Source organism: Capra hircus, chromosome 1, assembly GCF_001704415.2.
Source record: "Capra hircus breed San Clemente chromosome 1, ASM170441v1, whole genome shotgun sequence".
Lineage (NCBI taxonomy): Eukaryota > Metazoa > Chordata > Mammalia > Artiodactyla > Bovidae > Capra > Capra hircus.
Window position 1 is genome coordinate 121,921,689 of NC_030808.1, and position 18,546 is coordinate 121,940,234.

General features: G+C 41.2%; 1 protein-coding gene across 2 annotated transcripts in view; it reads left to right on the top strand.

Moving 5' to 3' along the window:
• The window catches only part of PLOD2 (procollagen-lysine,2-oxoglutarate 5-dioxygenase 2), a 118,859-nt gene continuing 100,663 nt past the window's right edge, over positions 351-18,546 (top strand). For both annotated transcript variants that reach the window (XM_018049191.1, XM_018049202.1), the window contains exon 1: positions 351-1,627. In XM_018049191.1, coding sequence (XP_017904680.1) covers positions 1,513-1,627 — 115 coding nt within the window. In that variant the 5' untranslated portion in view covers positions 351-1,512. The remainder of the gene's footprint in view (positions 1,628-18,546) is intronic.

An 18,546-nucleotide genomic window follows, 5' to 3' on the forward strand; every position in this document is an offset into this window, starting at 1 on the left:
TAGCCCACCAAGCTCCTCCGTCCATGGGATTCTCCAGGTAAGAATACTGGAGTGGGTTGCCATTTCCTTCTCCAGGGGATCTTCCCGACCCAGGGATCGAACCCAGGTCTCCCGCATTGCAGGCAGACGCTTTAACCTCCGCGCCACCTATCATGCTAATTTCAGACACAACGTGATCATAGTGAAAAATCCGCCCCCCTCCCCCGCCCAGTAATTTTCTTTTAACTTCAAAAGCTCAGAGTTGGAAAGGGTATTGGCTCAAGTCAGTCCCCCGAGCCCCCTCCCATCCCTCGACCTTATTTTAGGAAGATGGAATATTGCCATACTGCCGGTCTGATTCTTTTCTCCATAAAGTAGGTCATGTCATGACATATATGAGGCAAATTGTCAGGCTTTTACCTTATTTGTGCTTTTGCCCCTGCTCATCCTAACAGATGAAACACTGGGCTAGCTGAAAAGTGATGAGAAGTAATAAACGGAATTCGCTCAGACATGAGTCAAAACTGGAAGCAAGGGAGGACGCGCCAGGGAGCCGCGAGATGGCTCTGACAACATCTCTGGGAGTAATTTTCCATGTGGACCGCAGGAGGATCTTGTAAGGCACAGCCCCAGGTTACACATGCTGGACTCTGATTCCGCAGGATTTACAAGCCATTACTGGAGAGAGTCTACGGCTCTCCTGGCGCGGGCAGAGGAAGAAGAAACGTTCAATGGACAATAAAAACTTTCTGTTTACAGAGTAAAGTAAAAACAGGGCCTTTCTCTCACAGGGTTTAGAAACTCGCCTGAGTTAACGGGGGTGTGGGGTGAGAGTGTGGGTGTGTACATCTTCAGCGCTCAACGCGTGGTGAGGTCCCACTCAGCCAAGATTACCGAGATTTGTAGTCGCTTCTGACCCGAGGGTAGGATCTCAATCCAGAGGAGAACAGATTCGCACTCTCTGAGGCTACCGGGAAGCTCGGGTCACGGGGAACGCAGAGCAGGGAGCGGGGAGCGCCGCCCGCCGGCCAGACTGCAGGCGTCTCCTCCCCGCCTCCTCAGGCCCACTCCCAAACCGAACTACAAGCTTCCTGGTACCATCCAGAAGCTCTGCGTGAGCCTCCACACGTAGCCGCAGACGTCTCCTTAAATAGGTCGGAGTGGAGCAAACAATCCCAGACGTGGGGCTGGGGCAGGCGAGCCAAGGCGACCGCACGGTGCACGCAGCGGCGCGGCGGGTCAGCCGGCGGCCAATAGCCGGGGCGCAACCCGCCCCGTCGCCTCCCCCTCGGGGAAGCTATAAGTCGCCCGCGGCGCCCGCCGTCCTGTGCTTCACAGACCGCCGAGTTTCCCCCGTTGCTCTCCGCCCCGCTCGCGTTGCTGCCCGTCGGTCCCCCGCGCACACTCCGCCGCCGGCTCCCGCCTGCTGTCCTCGACCCGGGGCGGACCAGGGGTCCCCGGCTCTCGCGAGAAGTGCGCCGCTGCCGGGCGGCTGGGGTGCAGGAGCCCGCGCGGGCCCTCGAGGGGCCGAAGATGGGGTGGTGCACTGTGAAGACGCAGCAGCTGCTGCTGGTGGTGGCGCTGGTTCTCCAGCCCTGGAATCCCTGCCTAGGTGCAGACTCCGAGAAACCCTCCAGTATCCCCACAGGTGAGCGCTCCCGCGGGCCGCCCTGTCCCGCGAGGCTGGGCCGGATTTGCGGTTCATTCATCCGCTGGCCCTTCGCGTTGGGGCCCGCCAGACGAGTAGGTGGAGGGGGACCCGTCCCTCCCAGGTCCGCGGAGGTTGATTTGGAGCGAGTCTGTCTTTCCGCCAGGACCACCGAGGTGGGTGGGGCGGACTGTCCTTTCTTCCCAGCACCGCCCAGGTCTTCCCCAGAGCTGAGCTCGGGCGGTGCTGGTCCCGGGAGGAATGTACGAGCATCCGCCCTCATGGGCTCTTGGAATTCTCCGGAACCCGAGAGCGCACAGTTTTCTGCAACACAAGTTGGGGGTTTCCTTTTGGGTTTGAAGGTCCCTGGGCGCCAACACCTTTCCTGCAACTTTTCTTTCTCCTTTATTGCTGGAGTTGGCAGGATTTATCCTTACTGGACGAGGCGGTACTCCCTCTGTGACCTAAACACGGGGCTCACTGTACTTTCTGATTGATAGTGACACATTCCTTCCAGCGCCCCAGGAAGCTGCCGGTAACACCTACCTCCTGCCAAAAACAGCGCTCAAAAACCTTGGTTGTTTTCAGTAAGATGGCTTGGCTACCCAATACCTCCCTCCGGGCGGCAGCTTTCCTCCTTGGGGATTTGGAGGGGACGCTTCTCTTGCCTTTAAGCACATTCTCCCTAAGCCTGATGCCGTTCCTTGTTTTCAGAAGCTGGAACTGCAGTCTATAGCCCAGTCAAGGTCATCTAAAACACAACTTTTTACATTTAGCAAGATTAAAGCGAACCTCACCACATGTTAGTGGAAGCATACTTTGCATCCATTTACTGCACATCGATATCCTTGGGCTTTTCCACTTTTGTACTCTTAACTCAATGCTCTCTGAAATTAAATCTTGCATTTAAATGTCCTTCTGCCGTACTGCCTTTTTTTTTAAATTAAGATCATTTTGTCTTTTTATGGTAGGTGAGTAAATAGGGCTCTTTTTGAATTTTACTTAAGCAGAAGGACAGAAATTTCTGTTTTAGGTCTACATTCTGAACATTTGGTGTAAAACCCAATCAGTCCATGTAAGCAATATGTTTGTCTTCATCTGTGTTTCAGAAAACTGCAGTGGAGTAAGTTGCCCATCTTTCTACATTCCTGCCAAACAACAAACAGTACCTGCTTTGTTAGCTTGAGAAACTTTAGCATTCAGATAGATTTTTTTTGTCAGTTACAGGATACTTTTGTTTTTCTCAGGTATATGCGATGGCTTCAAAATGAGTTTCTCAACCCTTTGTGGTTCCTTTAAATTTTAACTAAAATTTTTCCATTACTTTAAAATTATCTTTTAGTGTAACATCTAGACAAGAAAATGCCTTCAGCAAACTTGGAAAAGGAGACAAAAAATAATTCCCAGGAAAATGACTTTCTTTGTTGAAACACCCAACGAAACTTACTGGAAAATAACCTCTAAGGGTTTTGCTTCTTTTAGAGGGAACTTTTCAGCCTTTGCATATTTTATTTCACTTCATTCTCAGCACTCCTTACTTTTTATAGAAGGCATCTCTTTGTGGTTGCATTTAGGTTTACATTCAAAATCATCTTCCTTTCCTAATTTGACTTTTAAGTTTTCTGGAGGTGGACTGTAAAGTTTTAATGGATTGTAACATCAGAGAAGGAAATTTCAGATATGAATGCTTTTTTTCAGAAAGTGACCACGTAAAACCCACTACTGAAATCTGAAGACTGGTTTTGGAGAGTGGGCATGGGAAATTCAGAGTCATATAAATTCAGAAATATATTGACTTAAAAGGTGGAGCTGAGAAGGTGACGGCACCGCACTCCAGTACTCTTGCCTGAAAAGCCCCATGGACGGCGGAGCCTGGTGGGCTGCAGTCCATGGGGTCGCGAAGAATTGGACACGACTGAGCGACTTCACTTTCACGTTTCACTTTCATGCACTGGAGAAGGAAATGGCAACCCACTCCAGTATTCTTGCCTGGAGAATCCCAGGGATGGGGGAGCCTGGCGGGCTGCCGTCTATGGGATCTCACAGAGTCGGACGTGACTGAAGTGACTTAGCAGCAGCAGACAGTTTGATTATGAACTGCTGTATAAGTAGATGTGGTAAGCTAATATATATAGATGGTTCAGTGCTTGATGACATAGGGAGAATCATGGATTGTGTTCCATTTTCTTTCTAAAATATTACAACTGAAAATTGCTTAATTGAAAACTTTATGTCAGTATCAAGCAAACTACAGAACTCTGTGTTGTCTAGCTTACTCAATAGGAGGTGTTTAAGGAATACTTATCTCTAACCCCTTATTTTTGCCAATATATCCCAGCTAGCCATGAAGAAATAGATTAGACCAGGCCTTATTTACATTTTGAATCAGATAATATTTATTGTGCGTGACTACTCAGTGCATTTTACAATGTTTAGCTGCATCCTTCGTCTCCACCTATTGGATACGGAGCACCCTTCTTCAGGTGTGCATGTGATATATGTCTCAAAATGAAAAATAATCATATGTCTTCCAAGGGACACAATTGCCCAGGATTGGGAACCACTGGGTTAGACAAATCCATTTGTATTCGAGACCATGTAGTATTATGGTATTACTGGGATGATGTTAGCCACTCTAAACTTCCCTGGTGGCTCAGACGGTAAAGAATCTGCCTGCATTTCAGGAGGTCCAGGTTCAATCCCTGGGTCAGAAGATCACCGGTAAAGCGCATGGCAATCCACTCCATTATTCTTGCCTGGAGAATCCCAGGGACAGAGGAGCCTGGTGGGCTGCAGTCCATGGGGTCACAAAGAGTTGGACATGACTGAGCAACTAATGCTTTTTTTTGGAAACAAATACTTGTAGTGATTTTCAGTTTTTCCACTGTAGTAGAGAATGTACTGTTCGAATCACAGTAATCAGTTTTTGGACTATAGTTTTTCCTAGCTTTGATGCTGTGTGTTAACTGAAGTTGAAAATACTGCTTTTTGTTCTCTTGACTGAGAGTTCTGCTATGTACTGCATTCATTCCTGTTTGATTGCCACTTTATTCTCACGTGGAAAGACTCTGTACAAGGATTTGGTTAAAAATAATCATTTTCTCCTAGAATCATTTATAGGAATTTTGCCTTAAAATTTTATTTCCATGGGAGCTTTCAAGGCAAAACCCTCCTAATGAGTGTCAGCAAATCAAGTTCATTCCCTAATTTATGTTTCCTGCACTTTTTTGCCTTCTCAGTGAGATGAGAAAGCAGTGGATGTATTCCTGCCAAGGATTTGTAATCAGGCCTCCAGAGCTGGATCAACATTTTGTGTGTTTTCTAAGGTACCTTGACCATCCATGGTCTAAACTGGGCAGAAACCAAGTTTTAGGGAAAAATGGAGGAAGTGGTTTCAGATGTTTCTGTCAAGACCAGTATTTTTCAAGCATGTTCATTTATAAACTCTTTAATTTACCCTGGCACATTCATGAGGGAAAAGGAAGGTTGTCGCTATCTGCTGATGTAAACTGGCAATTTATGGGGTGGAGAGGAAAAGACCAAGGTCCCGGAGAAACCTCCAGAAGAGAGGGAGGCTTGTCCTCGGTGTACTTTCTGTGTCCTGAGTTCCAGCCACATAGAATGACCAGCCTCTGCCTTGTGTTCATATAAAAATAGACATATGAAGCAATTCAAGAGAAGGAGAGGACCAGAGATGAAAATGAAATTAAGATATCCTTTTCTACCCAGCACATTGACTAAAGCATTTAAAAAATAAACTGTGATCACACCAACTGTTGTGAGGATCAAACTGTTAATGGAAGTACAGCATTTTGGAGAAAATTTAGTAACATCTAGTGGACTTGAGAATCCACATATCCTATAACTCTAGATGTACGTGTATATGGCTCTCAAATTTGTGTCTGTTCTCCTTGAAATTCTGTTCTTTATTCAAATCTAGCTCCTAAGAAATTCTTCCCCCTACTATTTTTTTTTTTTTTTGGCTCTCTTTCATAACTTCTTAATGCTATTGATTTATACAAATCATATCTGCTTTATAACATGATAGATGTTTATGTTTAATAAATGATACATTCTTTGGCCTAAGGGTTGAGTCTTATTCCTTTTTATGCTCCTCATACTACCTTTCCTGTTCTTTTAACACAGAAGATTCTCAGTTAATGTTTGTTATGTTTCAGGCCACCTTGGAAATTATGAAAAGTGGCATGCAGTCAATGGGATTGTTAGCTGTTTCTTTCCCTGGAGTTTTAACTACATTCACTCTCTCTCCCTGGGACCCATACACCATCATGATCAAGGAACTTACCCATGAAACATCAAGCTAGGCCTTGTTTCTGAACAAGTTTTTGGCAGCTCTCCTCCACATGTGGCGTTTTCTGCTCTACCTACCTTTCTCAATGTAAAATCACACCTTCAAAAATACTTTCAGGTGGTTGGATATCATGATCCTCTTATAGACGGTGAAATGAACATTTGGATGGTGTGTCATTTATGGAAGATCAGATGACTGAAAGCAAAAGAAGAGGGCTTCTACCCTTTCTTCATGCCACACTCCGTGTCTATCCTGACCGTTGTTCTGTTGGGCTTTTGAGACCTATGGGAAAAACATAGAAACTGGGCATCAGAGATCTGAAAGAAGCAAAAGGGCCACTTTGCTAAAGAGCACTAATTTAATTTGTAGGTTTGTGTAAATGGAGGGGAAAGGGACAGACAGAGCCTAAAGGAAACCCTTTGCTGATACTTGTAGCAAACTACAGCCCATGGGCCAAATCCAGTGAACTATAAACAGCTACTTGCTTTTGTATGGCTAGTGAGCTAATGGTGGCTTTCATATTTTTAAAAAGCTAAAAAGTATCAAAAGGAAAATAACATATCATGACGTGTAAAAGTTGTATGAAATCCAATATTCAGGGTCCATAAAGATTTACTGGCTCATAGCCACATTCATTCATTAATGTATCATCAGTGCCTGCCCTGGTACCACAGGGCAGAGTGAGTGGTGATTGTCACAGAGGCTGTATGGCCTGCAAATTCGAAATTATTTCCTTAGGCCCTGTACAGAAACCCTTTGCCCACTTTTAGGAAACGATGTTCTCACTTAAGCCATGTCTTCTGCAGATCTGCTAGTCCTCTTGGAAAGAGTCGGATTGTGGACAGTAGCAGCTGGCTCTGGCATTTGAGAGAGCTGTTTTTCATTTTAGACTTCACCAGTGATTTCTGTGGCATTTTGAATTCAAACAGAGCTTCTCTGTTACATCTTTTTAAACCTGGTGCTCGATGCTAACTAGACATGTACTTTGGTGTAAATAGTGTGCTTATGATACAAAATGAATAAAACACTGATGTCTGGTTGGAAAGGAGATGCATATTTCTTCTTCAGAGCTTGTGTGTGTTCTAGAAATTTGGTCTAGAAACTTGGTTATGAATTTGTGGCTTCATTCCTGGGAGGAAATATTTAGCACATTTATCAATGAGTATTCTTCTTCAACCATTGCTATAAAACTTAGGCAAAACTGAGAAATTGCTGCTTTTTCAATGACGGATATTTCCTTTTACATTTTACTTCTTTGCATTTGCTGCAGTGTTTGCCTCACTAAACTAAACTTAAATAACAGAACTGATTTTCACAATTGAAACTTTAATTAGCCAAGAAATAGTTATGTAGAGGAGTAGAATTATAAATAGTGTATTATGATTTGTTGTCATTATGCTACTTACTGTCTTTTTAAAAACTGAAACAGTTGACTTGCTACTTACTATCTTACAGTCTATTATGTTGCAACCTGTGTTTGGTTATGGTGCTGCTGAGTTTATTACTACATTCAACTGTGTCACAAGAGTGCTCCTTTGAAAAATACTGATTATGCTAAAATAAAATTACACAAACCTTAAATAAGTTAAAACTTATTTAAACATTAAAATGTTTCCCATTCAGGATAACTTTATTTAAAACAAAATTCCAAGACTGGAGGTATGTTATTTTATACTTGGGGGAAAAATTTCCATTTCATGTTTGCTTCTGTGTATTAGAAGAGGCAAATCAACACCTGTTAATGATTTTGATTTAGTTTTTAAATATAAATCTCTTAAAAAAACTAATTCAGGTGAGTGCATTTACATATTTGGTTACTAGATGGATTGATAAGTATTTTTCAGGCCTTGGTTATGTTAGTGGTATATTGTAGCAGTTTTGGGAAAATAACAATCATTTATTATTCTGATTGAAATATGAATTTATCTCCTGCCTTAAATTTATTTCTTAAAAAAATATGTGATTATTTGCCAAGATGCTTAATTTGTTAGTGTGGACATATACTTTGTTTACTGTTTATATTCTGCTACAAAACAATTTGGTTTAAAATTTAGTTTGTGTAAGGTTGAAATTACATTTTATTTAATTAGGAAGAAAATTTTGAATGAATGGTAAATAGACAATCCTTACTTTATAATCAAAATCTTCACTAGAAATAGAAGAAAACACATTGTAATTTCATGCTTATTATTGTTAATACATTCTGTAAAACTTTTAATACAAAAAAGAATTTTCAGGGGCATACAGCTAAAATGAGGGGGCTAAATTGTCAGGAAAAGTGCTTCTTCTAGCAAACATGATCGAATTTATAAAATGGGATAGAGTTATAATTAAAACTCATTTGTTATGTTGATTTTAATATTATTTTTATTATTTTGAATGCATAAGACGTCCTGAATGCATTAAATGATCATCTGCTCATTTACTTTAGTGTTACATACTCAAATTTTTAAAAGGAATTCCATTTATTTTTCTAGTTACTGCTAATCTATTTCAACATTTCTTCTATACAGAGAGAGCGCGACAGGATTTTCCTCTGGTTAAAGTGCTGTGTTTCTACTTTTCTAATGATGTGAACGTTATACGGTAAAGATTCTTATGGCAGGAAGGAACTTGCAAGCATACACAATTTTCATTGCTCTCATCACCAGCCCCAGTCAGACCCAGACATTCAGGGGCACTAAGGGGACACTGAACATGTATCATACCATGCAGCGTCACTCTGCAGGCAGAGCAGCAAGTGGAAGGAATATGTGGAATCCTGGCAGCCTTGAATTCCTGATTCTGGGACATTGTTCAGAAAAAGCCCCAGAAACTGCATCTTAGTTCCAGTGACCACAGAGCCCCAACATGGAGCCAGTGTCTCATCAGTGAGGCTTTGTCATAGACTAGTCTGTTTTACTGGTTTGAAGCTACAACTTTTATAGAGCCTAGGTTGCTAATTACTTATAGGTGCTACATACGTGGCTAGCATATTATTGACCAGAGACTTATTAATGCATCGTTTGTTACCCAAATGTTATTGACTGGAAACATTTCAATATTCACTTACATAACAAATTGCTGGCCGCAGGCATTGGTTCCTGCTTCAGTCCCCTGGGCAATAATGTGCCAGGAAGGAAGCTATTTACTTTTTGATTTTTAAAATGTATTCTCAAACATTCTTTAAACATTTAATCCTTTCTTCCTGGGTCTAGGAGTATACTAAACACCAGCGGCTATTTTAGCATGCCAAAGAAAAAAAGCAAATATATTAATAGAATTAATTTTTTTTTTTTTTTTTTTTTTTTTAGTTACCTGGCTAACGGTTTGCAGGCAGAAAGATTCAAATGACCTCCCTAATTCAATTCCCTGGGGAAGTCCTACAGTGCTGCTCTGCAGATTGCAAACCAGCCCTCTGATGGGATTTTCCAGTCCTGCCTAAGCCAGCTCTGAGGCCCCTTGTCTTCCAAGGCTCCCCGCTCCCCTGCTCTCCTGCGCTAACCTCGCTGTGTCTTTTTGGGCCTCCAGTTGGCACCACAACTGTGACCAGAGTGCCTTGCTTATCCAAAGCCTCTGAAATTCCTGTTAGCCACGTCTAGAGAGGGACAATTCTCCTTTTCTTCTTAGTTTAAACAGGGTTGGAATTTTTTACACAGTGACTTTACTAGGTAACCCAGAGCAAAACAAAACAAAACCCCAAACTGGAAAACCACCAAAAGCAAAGCAATGAACACACAAAGTAGAGACTCAAAGTTCTCGCCTATTCTGACTTTAGTTAAAGACCTGCATACCTGGCACATCCTTAGGGATTTATAGATTATGTGTCTTTGCTCAGCTTTCCTTTCTGCACTATTCCATCCCAATTCTCAGTTCTTTTCACCATTTTATTTTATCCAGACAGATCTTTCTTCCAGGGTTGGAATCCTCAAAGTCCATACTTAGATAAATGTTATTGTTGTTCAGTTGTTAAGTTGTATTCAACTCTTTGCTACCCCATGGCTTGCAGTGCCCCAGGCTTCCCTGTCTTTCATTATCTCCTGGAGTTTGCTCAGACTCATGTTCATTGAGTCAGTGATGCCATCCAACCATGTCATCCTCTGTTGCCCTCTTCTCCTTCCGCCCCCAATTTTTCCCAGCATCAGGGTCTTTTCCAATGAGATGGTTCTTTGCATCAGGTGACCAAAATATTAGTAAGTTGTGAGATAATAAAAAATATACATTTAGTTTGGTCTCTACTCCCCTGTTCCTGCTAATATTTGGTCTTTGAGCCTGGTTTCTGACACAAAGCTCCTAAAAACCCTTGTGATTTCCTGAGTGATAAGAGTGTCTGACACAGAGTTCCTGTATCTCTTGGAATTTCCTGGGTGATAGGGGCATCTTTTGTTCTAATGAGATAACTCCTGGTGGGCTCATGAATGGCGCTGGTCACTAGAAAGACCAAACCATGATAAGAAGCTTGGAACTTTCAGCCCTACCCCTCCATATTTTGGAGAGAGAGAGGGTTTCAAAAACCAGTTAATAATTGACCTTGCCTATATGCAGATGACACCACCCTCATGGCAGAAAGTGAAGAGGAACTAAAAAGCCTCTTGATGAAAGTGAAAGAGGAGAGTGAAAAAGTTGGCTTAAAGCTCAACATTCTGAAAACGAAGATCATGACATCTGGACCCATCACTTTATGGGAAATAGATGGGGAAACAGTGGAAACTGTCAGATTTTATTTTTTGGGCTCCAAAATCACTGCAGATGGTGATTGCAGCCATGAAATTAAAAGATGCTTAGTCCTTGGAAGGAAAGTTATGACCAACCTAGATAGCATATTAAAAAGAAGAGAGATTACTTTGCCAACAAAGGTCCGTCTAGCCAAGGCTATGGTTTTTCCAGTTGTCATGTATGGATGTGAGAGTTGGACTGTGAAGAAAGCTGAACGCTGAAAAATTGATGCTTTGGAACTGTGGTGTTGGAGAAGACTCTTGCAACTCCCTTGGACTGCAAGGAGATCCAACCAGTCCATTCTAAAGGAGATCAGCTCTGGGTGTTCATTGGAAGGACTGATGCTAAAGCTGAAACTCCAGTACTTTAGCCACCTCATGCGAAGAGTTGACTCATTGGAAAAGACTCTGATGCTGGGAGGGATTGGGGGCAGGAGGAGAAGGGGATGACAGAGGATGAGATAGCTGGATTGCATCACCGACTTGATGGACATGAGTTTGAGTGAACTCTGGGAGTTGGTGATGGACAGGGAGGCCTGGCATGCTGAAGTTCATGGGTTGCAAAGAGTCAGACATGACTGAGTGACTGAACTGAACTGAACTGAACTGATGGGATGAAGCCCTATAGAGATCCCCAAAGTATAGCATTTGGAGAGCTTCTGAATCTTGAAATGTATCTACAAGCCAGGAAGGTGGTGTATACCTGACTCAGTGGAGACAGAAGCTCCTACCCTTGGGACCCTGTAGACCTCTCCCTGAGTATCTCTTCATCTTGCTATTCTTTTTTACCCTTTAACACATATCTTTTGTAATATTTGGCAGTAGTAAGTAAACTATTTTCCTTAGTCCTGTAAGCCATGCTAGCAAATTACTGAGCCCAAGGAGAGGAGTCTTGGGAACCTCTGATTTGTAGCAAAGTCAAGCAGAAGTTGTGGGTAGCCTGGGATCCTTCTGCTTGTGATGAGTATCTGAAATGGGAACACTTACGGGATTGAGTCCTTAACCTGTTGGGTCTATGCTAATTCTGGTTAAGTCGAATTGAATTCCAGGACACCCGGGTGACCTGGGAGGAAGGGTCTGTGTGGGTGACAATTAATATTTGAAAATTTAATTCAATGAGTATTGATTGAATGTCTAGTCTGTGTTCTGAGTTGCCTTATATGGAGAAAAAGTAGAAAACCATGAAAAACAAAAAGCGTGTCAGGCCCAGTCCGGTTCCACATTGAAATTCTAAGCTGCTTACATGAAAAATAATGCATATTAAAACTGAACAAATCAAAGGGGCACTTATGATGAAGTCTGGCCTGTTGGGAAAACCGTAGACATCTGGGCATCAGGAAACCTACATCTAAGTTCCAACCCTTTCACTCACTGACAGCCAGTTACCTTTCCTCTCTAGACTTTTTTGTAATGTATGCTCTCTCTAGCTCTCTTCTTTGATGTTTCTGAAATTTTAAATGTCAGGATGTGTAGTGGAGACAAAGTGCCTCAGGAATCAGAAAGAGGCCTCAAGGAAACTATCAATATTTTTGTTAGGCCAAAGTAAGCATAGATCCAAAGTTGGATTTTAATTATTTTTTTAAGATTTTAATTATTCTGTCAGAAGCTGGATTTAGGCTTTGATATTGTTTTTTTCCTAATTAACTTTTGAGTTAGAGGTAAGTAAGTTAGGCCAAGAATAACTAGAATTAAATTTACATTTAAACATATTCCAAGTGTTTCAGTGTGAGAGGAGAAAACAATCTGGTGTTTAAATGAAGCTGTTTTCCATCTTCTGAGGAGAATCATATATTCCACAGTACATTTAAATACTGAAAACTGTTTTTAAGGGCTTCACAGGTGGCTCAGTGATAAAGAATCTACCTGCCAATGCAGGAGACGCAGGAGATACAAGTTTCATCCCTGGGTTGGGAAGATCCCCTGCAGGAGGAAATGGCAATCCGCCCCACTATTCTTGCCTGGGAAATTCCATGGTCCATGGAGTGGCAGAGTTGGACGTGAGTGAGCACACACAACTTTTCAAACATAACTATATTTCTCTGTTTCAGTCCTAAGTCCTGTTGATTTACAAAAGTGATGCTGGTAACTCCTTTGAAGTTGAAATTTTTTTTTTAATGAAATGTGCTATTTAAGAATTGGAAGTGCTTCTCCAAATTCTTCTGAAACACTTATCAAATCACCTAGATCTACTTTTTTGAGGCATTAAATATCTTTAAAATATGATTGCATGTAGTAAACTGTAAGCAAGGTAAATAAAAAGAAAATCAGCTCATGGGAGAAAAGCTTTTGTATGCATTGTGTGTGTGTGTGTTGTGTGTGTGTGCACTGTGTTTGCTACTCACAGAAATAACTTTTTTTTTTAAATATCTATATGTTTATTTATTGGCTGTGCTGGGTCTTTGTTGCTGTGCGGGGTTTTTCTCTAGTTGCAGTGAGTGAGTCCTACTCTCTAGTTGCAGTATGTGGACTTCTCAAGGTGGTGGCTTCTCTTGTTGCAGAGCATGGGTTCTGGGCCATGAGTTTTAGTAGTTGAGGCATGTGGGCTCAGTAGTTGTGGCTCCCAGGCTCCAGAGCATGGGCTCAGTAGTTGTGGCACACGGGCTTAGTTGTTCTGTGGCATGTGGGATCTTCCTGGATCAGGGATTGAACCCTTGCCCCCTGCATTGGTTGGGGGATTCTTCACCACTGAGGCACCAGGGAAATCCTGACATAATTATTAAGACTTGAGAATGGAGTAGAAGTTTGGAATGCCATTTGATCTGGACTTTTCTTTGATGATATTGTTCAATCAATGTCACAGTAATGTGTTTGCACCCCTGGAATGAAACATGTCTAGTAAGTGATGCAGTCTTAGACCCAGAACTTGTAGGAGGTGGTGGTGCCCTTTGCTTTTTCTCTTTTTTCTGGCTTATTTTCCTACAGCTGTAGATGGATTTTATGTAAATTGAAGGAAGCAGTTCAAAGAAAACAATTGAATGGGAAAGAGGGTGGCTTAGTTTTGAAATCATACAGTTGTTACCTTTTCAAATATAAGATTGTAAAAAATATTACAGAAACATTTAATCTGGATGTTGTTTTTGGAGACTAACTGATTTATCAAATAAACAGGTATGTTTACCTGTTTAGCAGATGTTTCTCCTGTAGAGTAGGTACAGTTGAAGAAAAGTCTGTTTCCTTAAAATAATTAAGCTTCATATTATTATAAAATAGTTGATGTATTCATGTCTCTCAAGTATAAGCATGAGATTTTTCTGCAGGGTATATAATCCTAAATAGCCCAGTCTTTCTTCTCCGTAGCAAGTCCCTGAATGACAACAGCACTATGGCGGGTTACAGTTTATGGCTGAGTGGGTAGGTAAGGTTTTTTAGGTGGAGATGAAAGATAAACTAAGAAGCTTATTTTTGCCATGCCCTCCTCCAGGGGATCCTCCCAACCCAGAGATCGACCCCTCATCTCTTACATCTGCTACATTGGCAGGCGGGTACTTTACCACTGGGAAGCCTCCAAAAGATAAACTAAGAAGCTTATTTTAAGCCATATATGTGAACCTAAGAAATGTTCACAATGGGCAGTTATATCTCCTTTACTAAAATTGAATTTAAGTTCTTCATTGATGTAAGGTATGACTTTTTCTTAAGCGTCAGAATGGTGCATGTTTGGATGAGTTTAGAGCATATCTGAATTGTAGAAAATCCTTGTGAAAAATGAGTCTTACTATGTGAAGGGGAGTCTTACTTTGTGATAGGAGATGGAGGTGAAGTGGAAAAGAGAACGTGAAATTGCTTGCAGGTCTGTTAGAAAATTATACGATATGTGATTTTAATGGGTTCAGGCACTTCATTCAGAAATACCCGAAAGTGCCACTACTTCAAATGGCTGTCAGAGGGGAAATTTGCTTATTTAAACTGGACATGCCCTAAATGGAAATATAGGTTTGAATAGTTTCATATGAGGAATTTGTTTACCTGGATTATGCTAAGTGATGGCATAGAATGTCCTATTATTAACCTTAATAAACTGTACATCCCAGCCATTGTTGCTCTATGTGACTCCGAGGCTGCAGTCCTGTGTGCATGGATCCTGGTGGGTTGTGCACACTGACAGTGTTCAGTACTGGATTTGCTTTACATTTGATCACAAGGAATTAGCTGGTTGCTATGGTGATTGGCAGAGGTTCAGAAACCTAGACACTGTGACTGTGTTGCCATCCGTGTGTGTGTTCCATGGTAGAAGAAATTGCTTCACATTTCTTGGAGTTTCTGATAAATTGAGGTGCAAGTCCGTTGTGCTTTGAATTATCTGGAAAGCTGTATGGTATGGTCCCACTTTCAATCTGAATATATTATTAAGAATTTAAGTAAGATACTAGTTTTCTCTTCAAACATTGTGGGTCAATTGCAAAGGCATTATATAAGGGAGGTTTGCTTTCTGAATACAGCCAGAGAGGATTCACCATTCAGGAAGGGGCTAGACACCTCCAAATGGGAGTTAAAGGTATAAGCTTGCCTGACTTACTGGGACAAATGATTTATTTTAAGGCCAGATATTCATAACTGATTGTATGCTAATTATGAGAGATGACCTCTGGAAGACAGTATAGGATAATGCTAAGGAGATGGGTTTTGATATCAATCTGTATTTGAAGTCCGTGTCTGCCACTTATTTGCTGATTGTCCTGGGAAGAAGTTATTTAACCTCTCTAAATCATAGTTTAAAATGGTAATTGCCTTCTGTATTTGACTTGAGGATTAAATATGCTAATACCAGTGAAAGGCTTAGCACAGAGTCTGCAAACAGAAATTGCTCAACAAGTGCTACTAGCTAAATGTATTATTTTAAAGAGTACAGTTCCCATTAACATTATTTAAAGTGGAGCATATGATGCATGAAATGAATTCTTGTGTTCTGATTGATAATGGAGAGGAAAGTGTAGGCTGTCAGTGAATACTAGAAAATAAGTTTTAACAAGTTAAGCTATAAAGACAACTTTTTCCAGGGAAACCCAAGGGAAATAAATAAGTTTAGCAGTATAGTTTCTTGGGTGATGTTCTTTGATTATTTACTCAAATTCAGAATTTTTAAGTCACTTTTCCTCATTTCTCTTTTTTACCCTTGATATTCAGATATGTTGAATTTTAACCACTATTTTTTCTCTCTCTTTTTTTTTTTTGTTGTTTGTTTGTTTCATCTGTAGTGGAAAGCATATCTGTATATATTTAAATATCTCAAACAGATAAGGCTTTTCTTTTTTTAGACATAGTCTTAAGGCTATTATCACACTCAACAGTCATTCCATCATATTGTCTAATACTTATTGAAGTTCACTTTTGCTCCCTATTCTCCAAACTGGCTTTTAACAGTTGATTTATTTGGTCAGAATTTCTCCTAAACACCCCTTCAAGCTATTGTCATCTTAGTCTGTAGTCCAGACTACAGATTTGGACTCTGGCAGCTTGAAGGCCAAATTCAGCCTGCCTACTGTTTTTCAGAAAACTTGAACTAAGTCCAGTGGTTTTAAAATCAGGAAAGTTTACTTGAAAGTCTGAAACTTATTTCTCTTGGGATGGGTGGGACAGGGAGGAGACTTGGAGATCTTGGATTTGCCCTCCCACAGGGCAGATGATGATAGGTGGCTGGTGCTGGGGGCTCCCCCTGAAGATGGTACTTAAGTACTCCTGTTCACCATAGCTCCCCCACTGCCCCCTGTCCCTGCCCTCTAACCCTGGCCTCTTCACTATTTATTGTGTATCACAACTCCAGGTCTGGATAACACCACAGAATGACATAGTTATACTTGCTTCTGAAATTGTTAAATTGTTGTTTAGTTGCTAAGTCATGTCTGACTCTTTGCAACCCCATGGACTGTAGCCAGGCTTCTCTGGATTCTCCAGGCAAGAATTATTAGTTCAGTTTAGTCGCTCAGTCGTGTCCGACTATTTGCGAACCCATGAATCGCAGCACGCCAGGCCTCCCTGTCCATCACCAACTCCTGGAGTCCACTCAAACTCATGTCCATCGAGTCGGTGATGCCATCCAGCCATCTCATCCTCTGTCATCCCCTTCTCCTTCTGCCTCCAATCCCTCCTAGCATCAGAGTCTTTTCCAATGAGCCAACTCTTTGCATGATGTGGCCAAAGTATTGGAGTTTCAGCTTTAGCATCAGTCCTTCCAGTGAACACCCAGGGCTGATCTCCTTTAGAATGGACTGGTTGGACCTCCTTGCAGTCCAAGGGAGTTGCAAGAGTCTTCTCCAACATCACAGTTCAAAAGCATCAGTTCTTCGGTACTCAGCCTTCTTCACAGTCCAACTCTCACATCCATACATGACCACTGGAAAAACCATAGCCTTGGCTAGATGGACCTTTGTTGGCAAAGTAATGTCTCTGCTTTTTAATATGCTATCTAGGTTGGTCATAACTTTCCTTCCAGGCAGTAGGCGTCTTTTAATTTCATGGCTGCAATCACCATCTGCAGTGATTCTGGAGCCAAAAAAAATAAAGTCTGACACCGTTTCCACTGTTTCCCCATCTATTTCCCATGAAGTGATGGGACCAGATGCCATGATCTTCGTTTTCTGAATGTTGAGCTTTAAGCCAACTTTTTCACTCTCCTCTTTCACTTTCATCAAAAGGCTTTTTAATTCTTCTTCACTTTCTGCCATAAGGATGGTGTCATCTTCATATCAGAGGTTATTGATATTTCTCCTGGCAGTCTTGATTCCATCTTGTGCTTCTTCCAGCCCAGCATTTCTCATGGTGTGCTCTGCACATAAGTTAAATAAGCAGGGTGACAATATACAGCCTTGATGGACTCCTTTTCCTATTTGGAACCCGTCTGTTGTTCCATGTCCAGTTTTAACTGTTGCTTCCTGACTTGCATATAGGTTTCTCAAGAGGCAGGTCAGGTGGTCTGATATTCCCATCTCTTTCAGAATTTTCTACAGTTTATTGTGATCCACACAGTCAAAAGCTTTGGGATAATCAATAAAGCAGAAATAAGCGTTTTTTTTTGAACTCTCTTGCATTTTCGATGATCCAGCGGATGTTGGCAATTTGATCTCTGGTTCCTCTGCCTTTTCTAAAACCAGCTTGAACATCTGGAAGTTCATGGTTCACGTATTGCTGAAGTGTGGCTTGGAGAATTTTGAGCATTATTTTACTAGCGTGTGAGATAAGTGTAATTGTGTGATAGTTTGATCATTCTTTGGTATTGCCTTTCTTTGGGATTGCAGTGAAAACTGACCTTTTCCAGTGCTGTGGCCACTACTTAGTTTTCCATATTTGCTGGCATATTATTAGAGAAGGCTAAACTGACTGCATACTGTGAATAAGTTATAGTACTGGGCACATGTCATCAAAATAAGCTCAGTTTCACCAAAGGTTTATTTTTATCTCTATCAAAATTCAAGTGAAAAGTTTTGAAGTGTTTCATTTAAACATACACACAACCAAAAAGCTAAAATTCCCATGGTAGCATATTAAACCTACATACGTAATTATTAAGCAAACCCATCCATTTCTAATCTAGTTCTGTTTGTTTGTTCATTTTAACCCTTAAGAGTATGTATGTATGACTTTCACAGTGATACAAAACAAATGTAATTTAAAAATAGATGCCATTTATTGCCACAAATGACAAGGAAATTGTCATAAGTGATAAGCAAAACGAATATAATTTAAAAATAAATAAATGCCATAGGCAGTTGGAAGGAACCTAGAAAAGTCAAGTAAAATGAAACACATTTACATGTCCCAACTCTAAGAAATTTTGAGGAAAACCAACTTATAATTTTAATGTAAGATAATCTTCTGTAGATTTGTTCAGCAGAACTTTCAGCCACAAGCCTATTTATAGCTTCTGCTCTGAGCAGAGAAACTACAAATGTAAAAAAGTGTTAAATGAAAACAAAGCT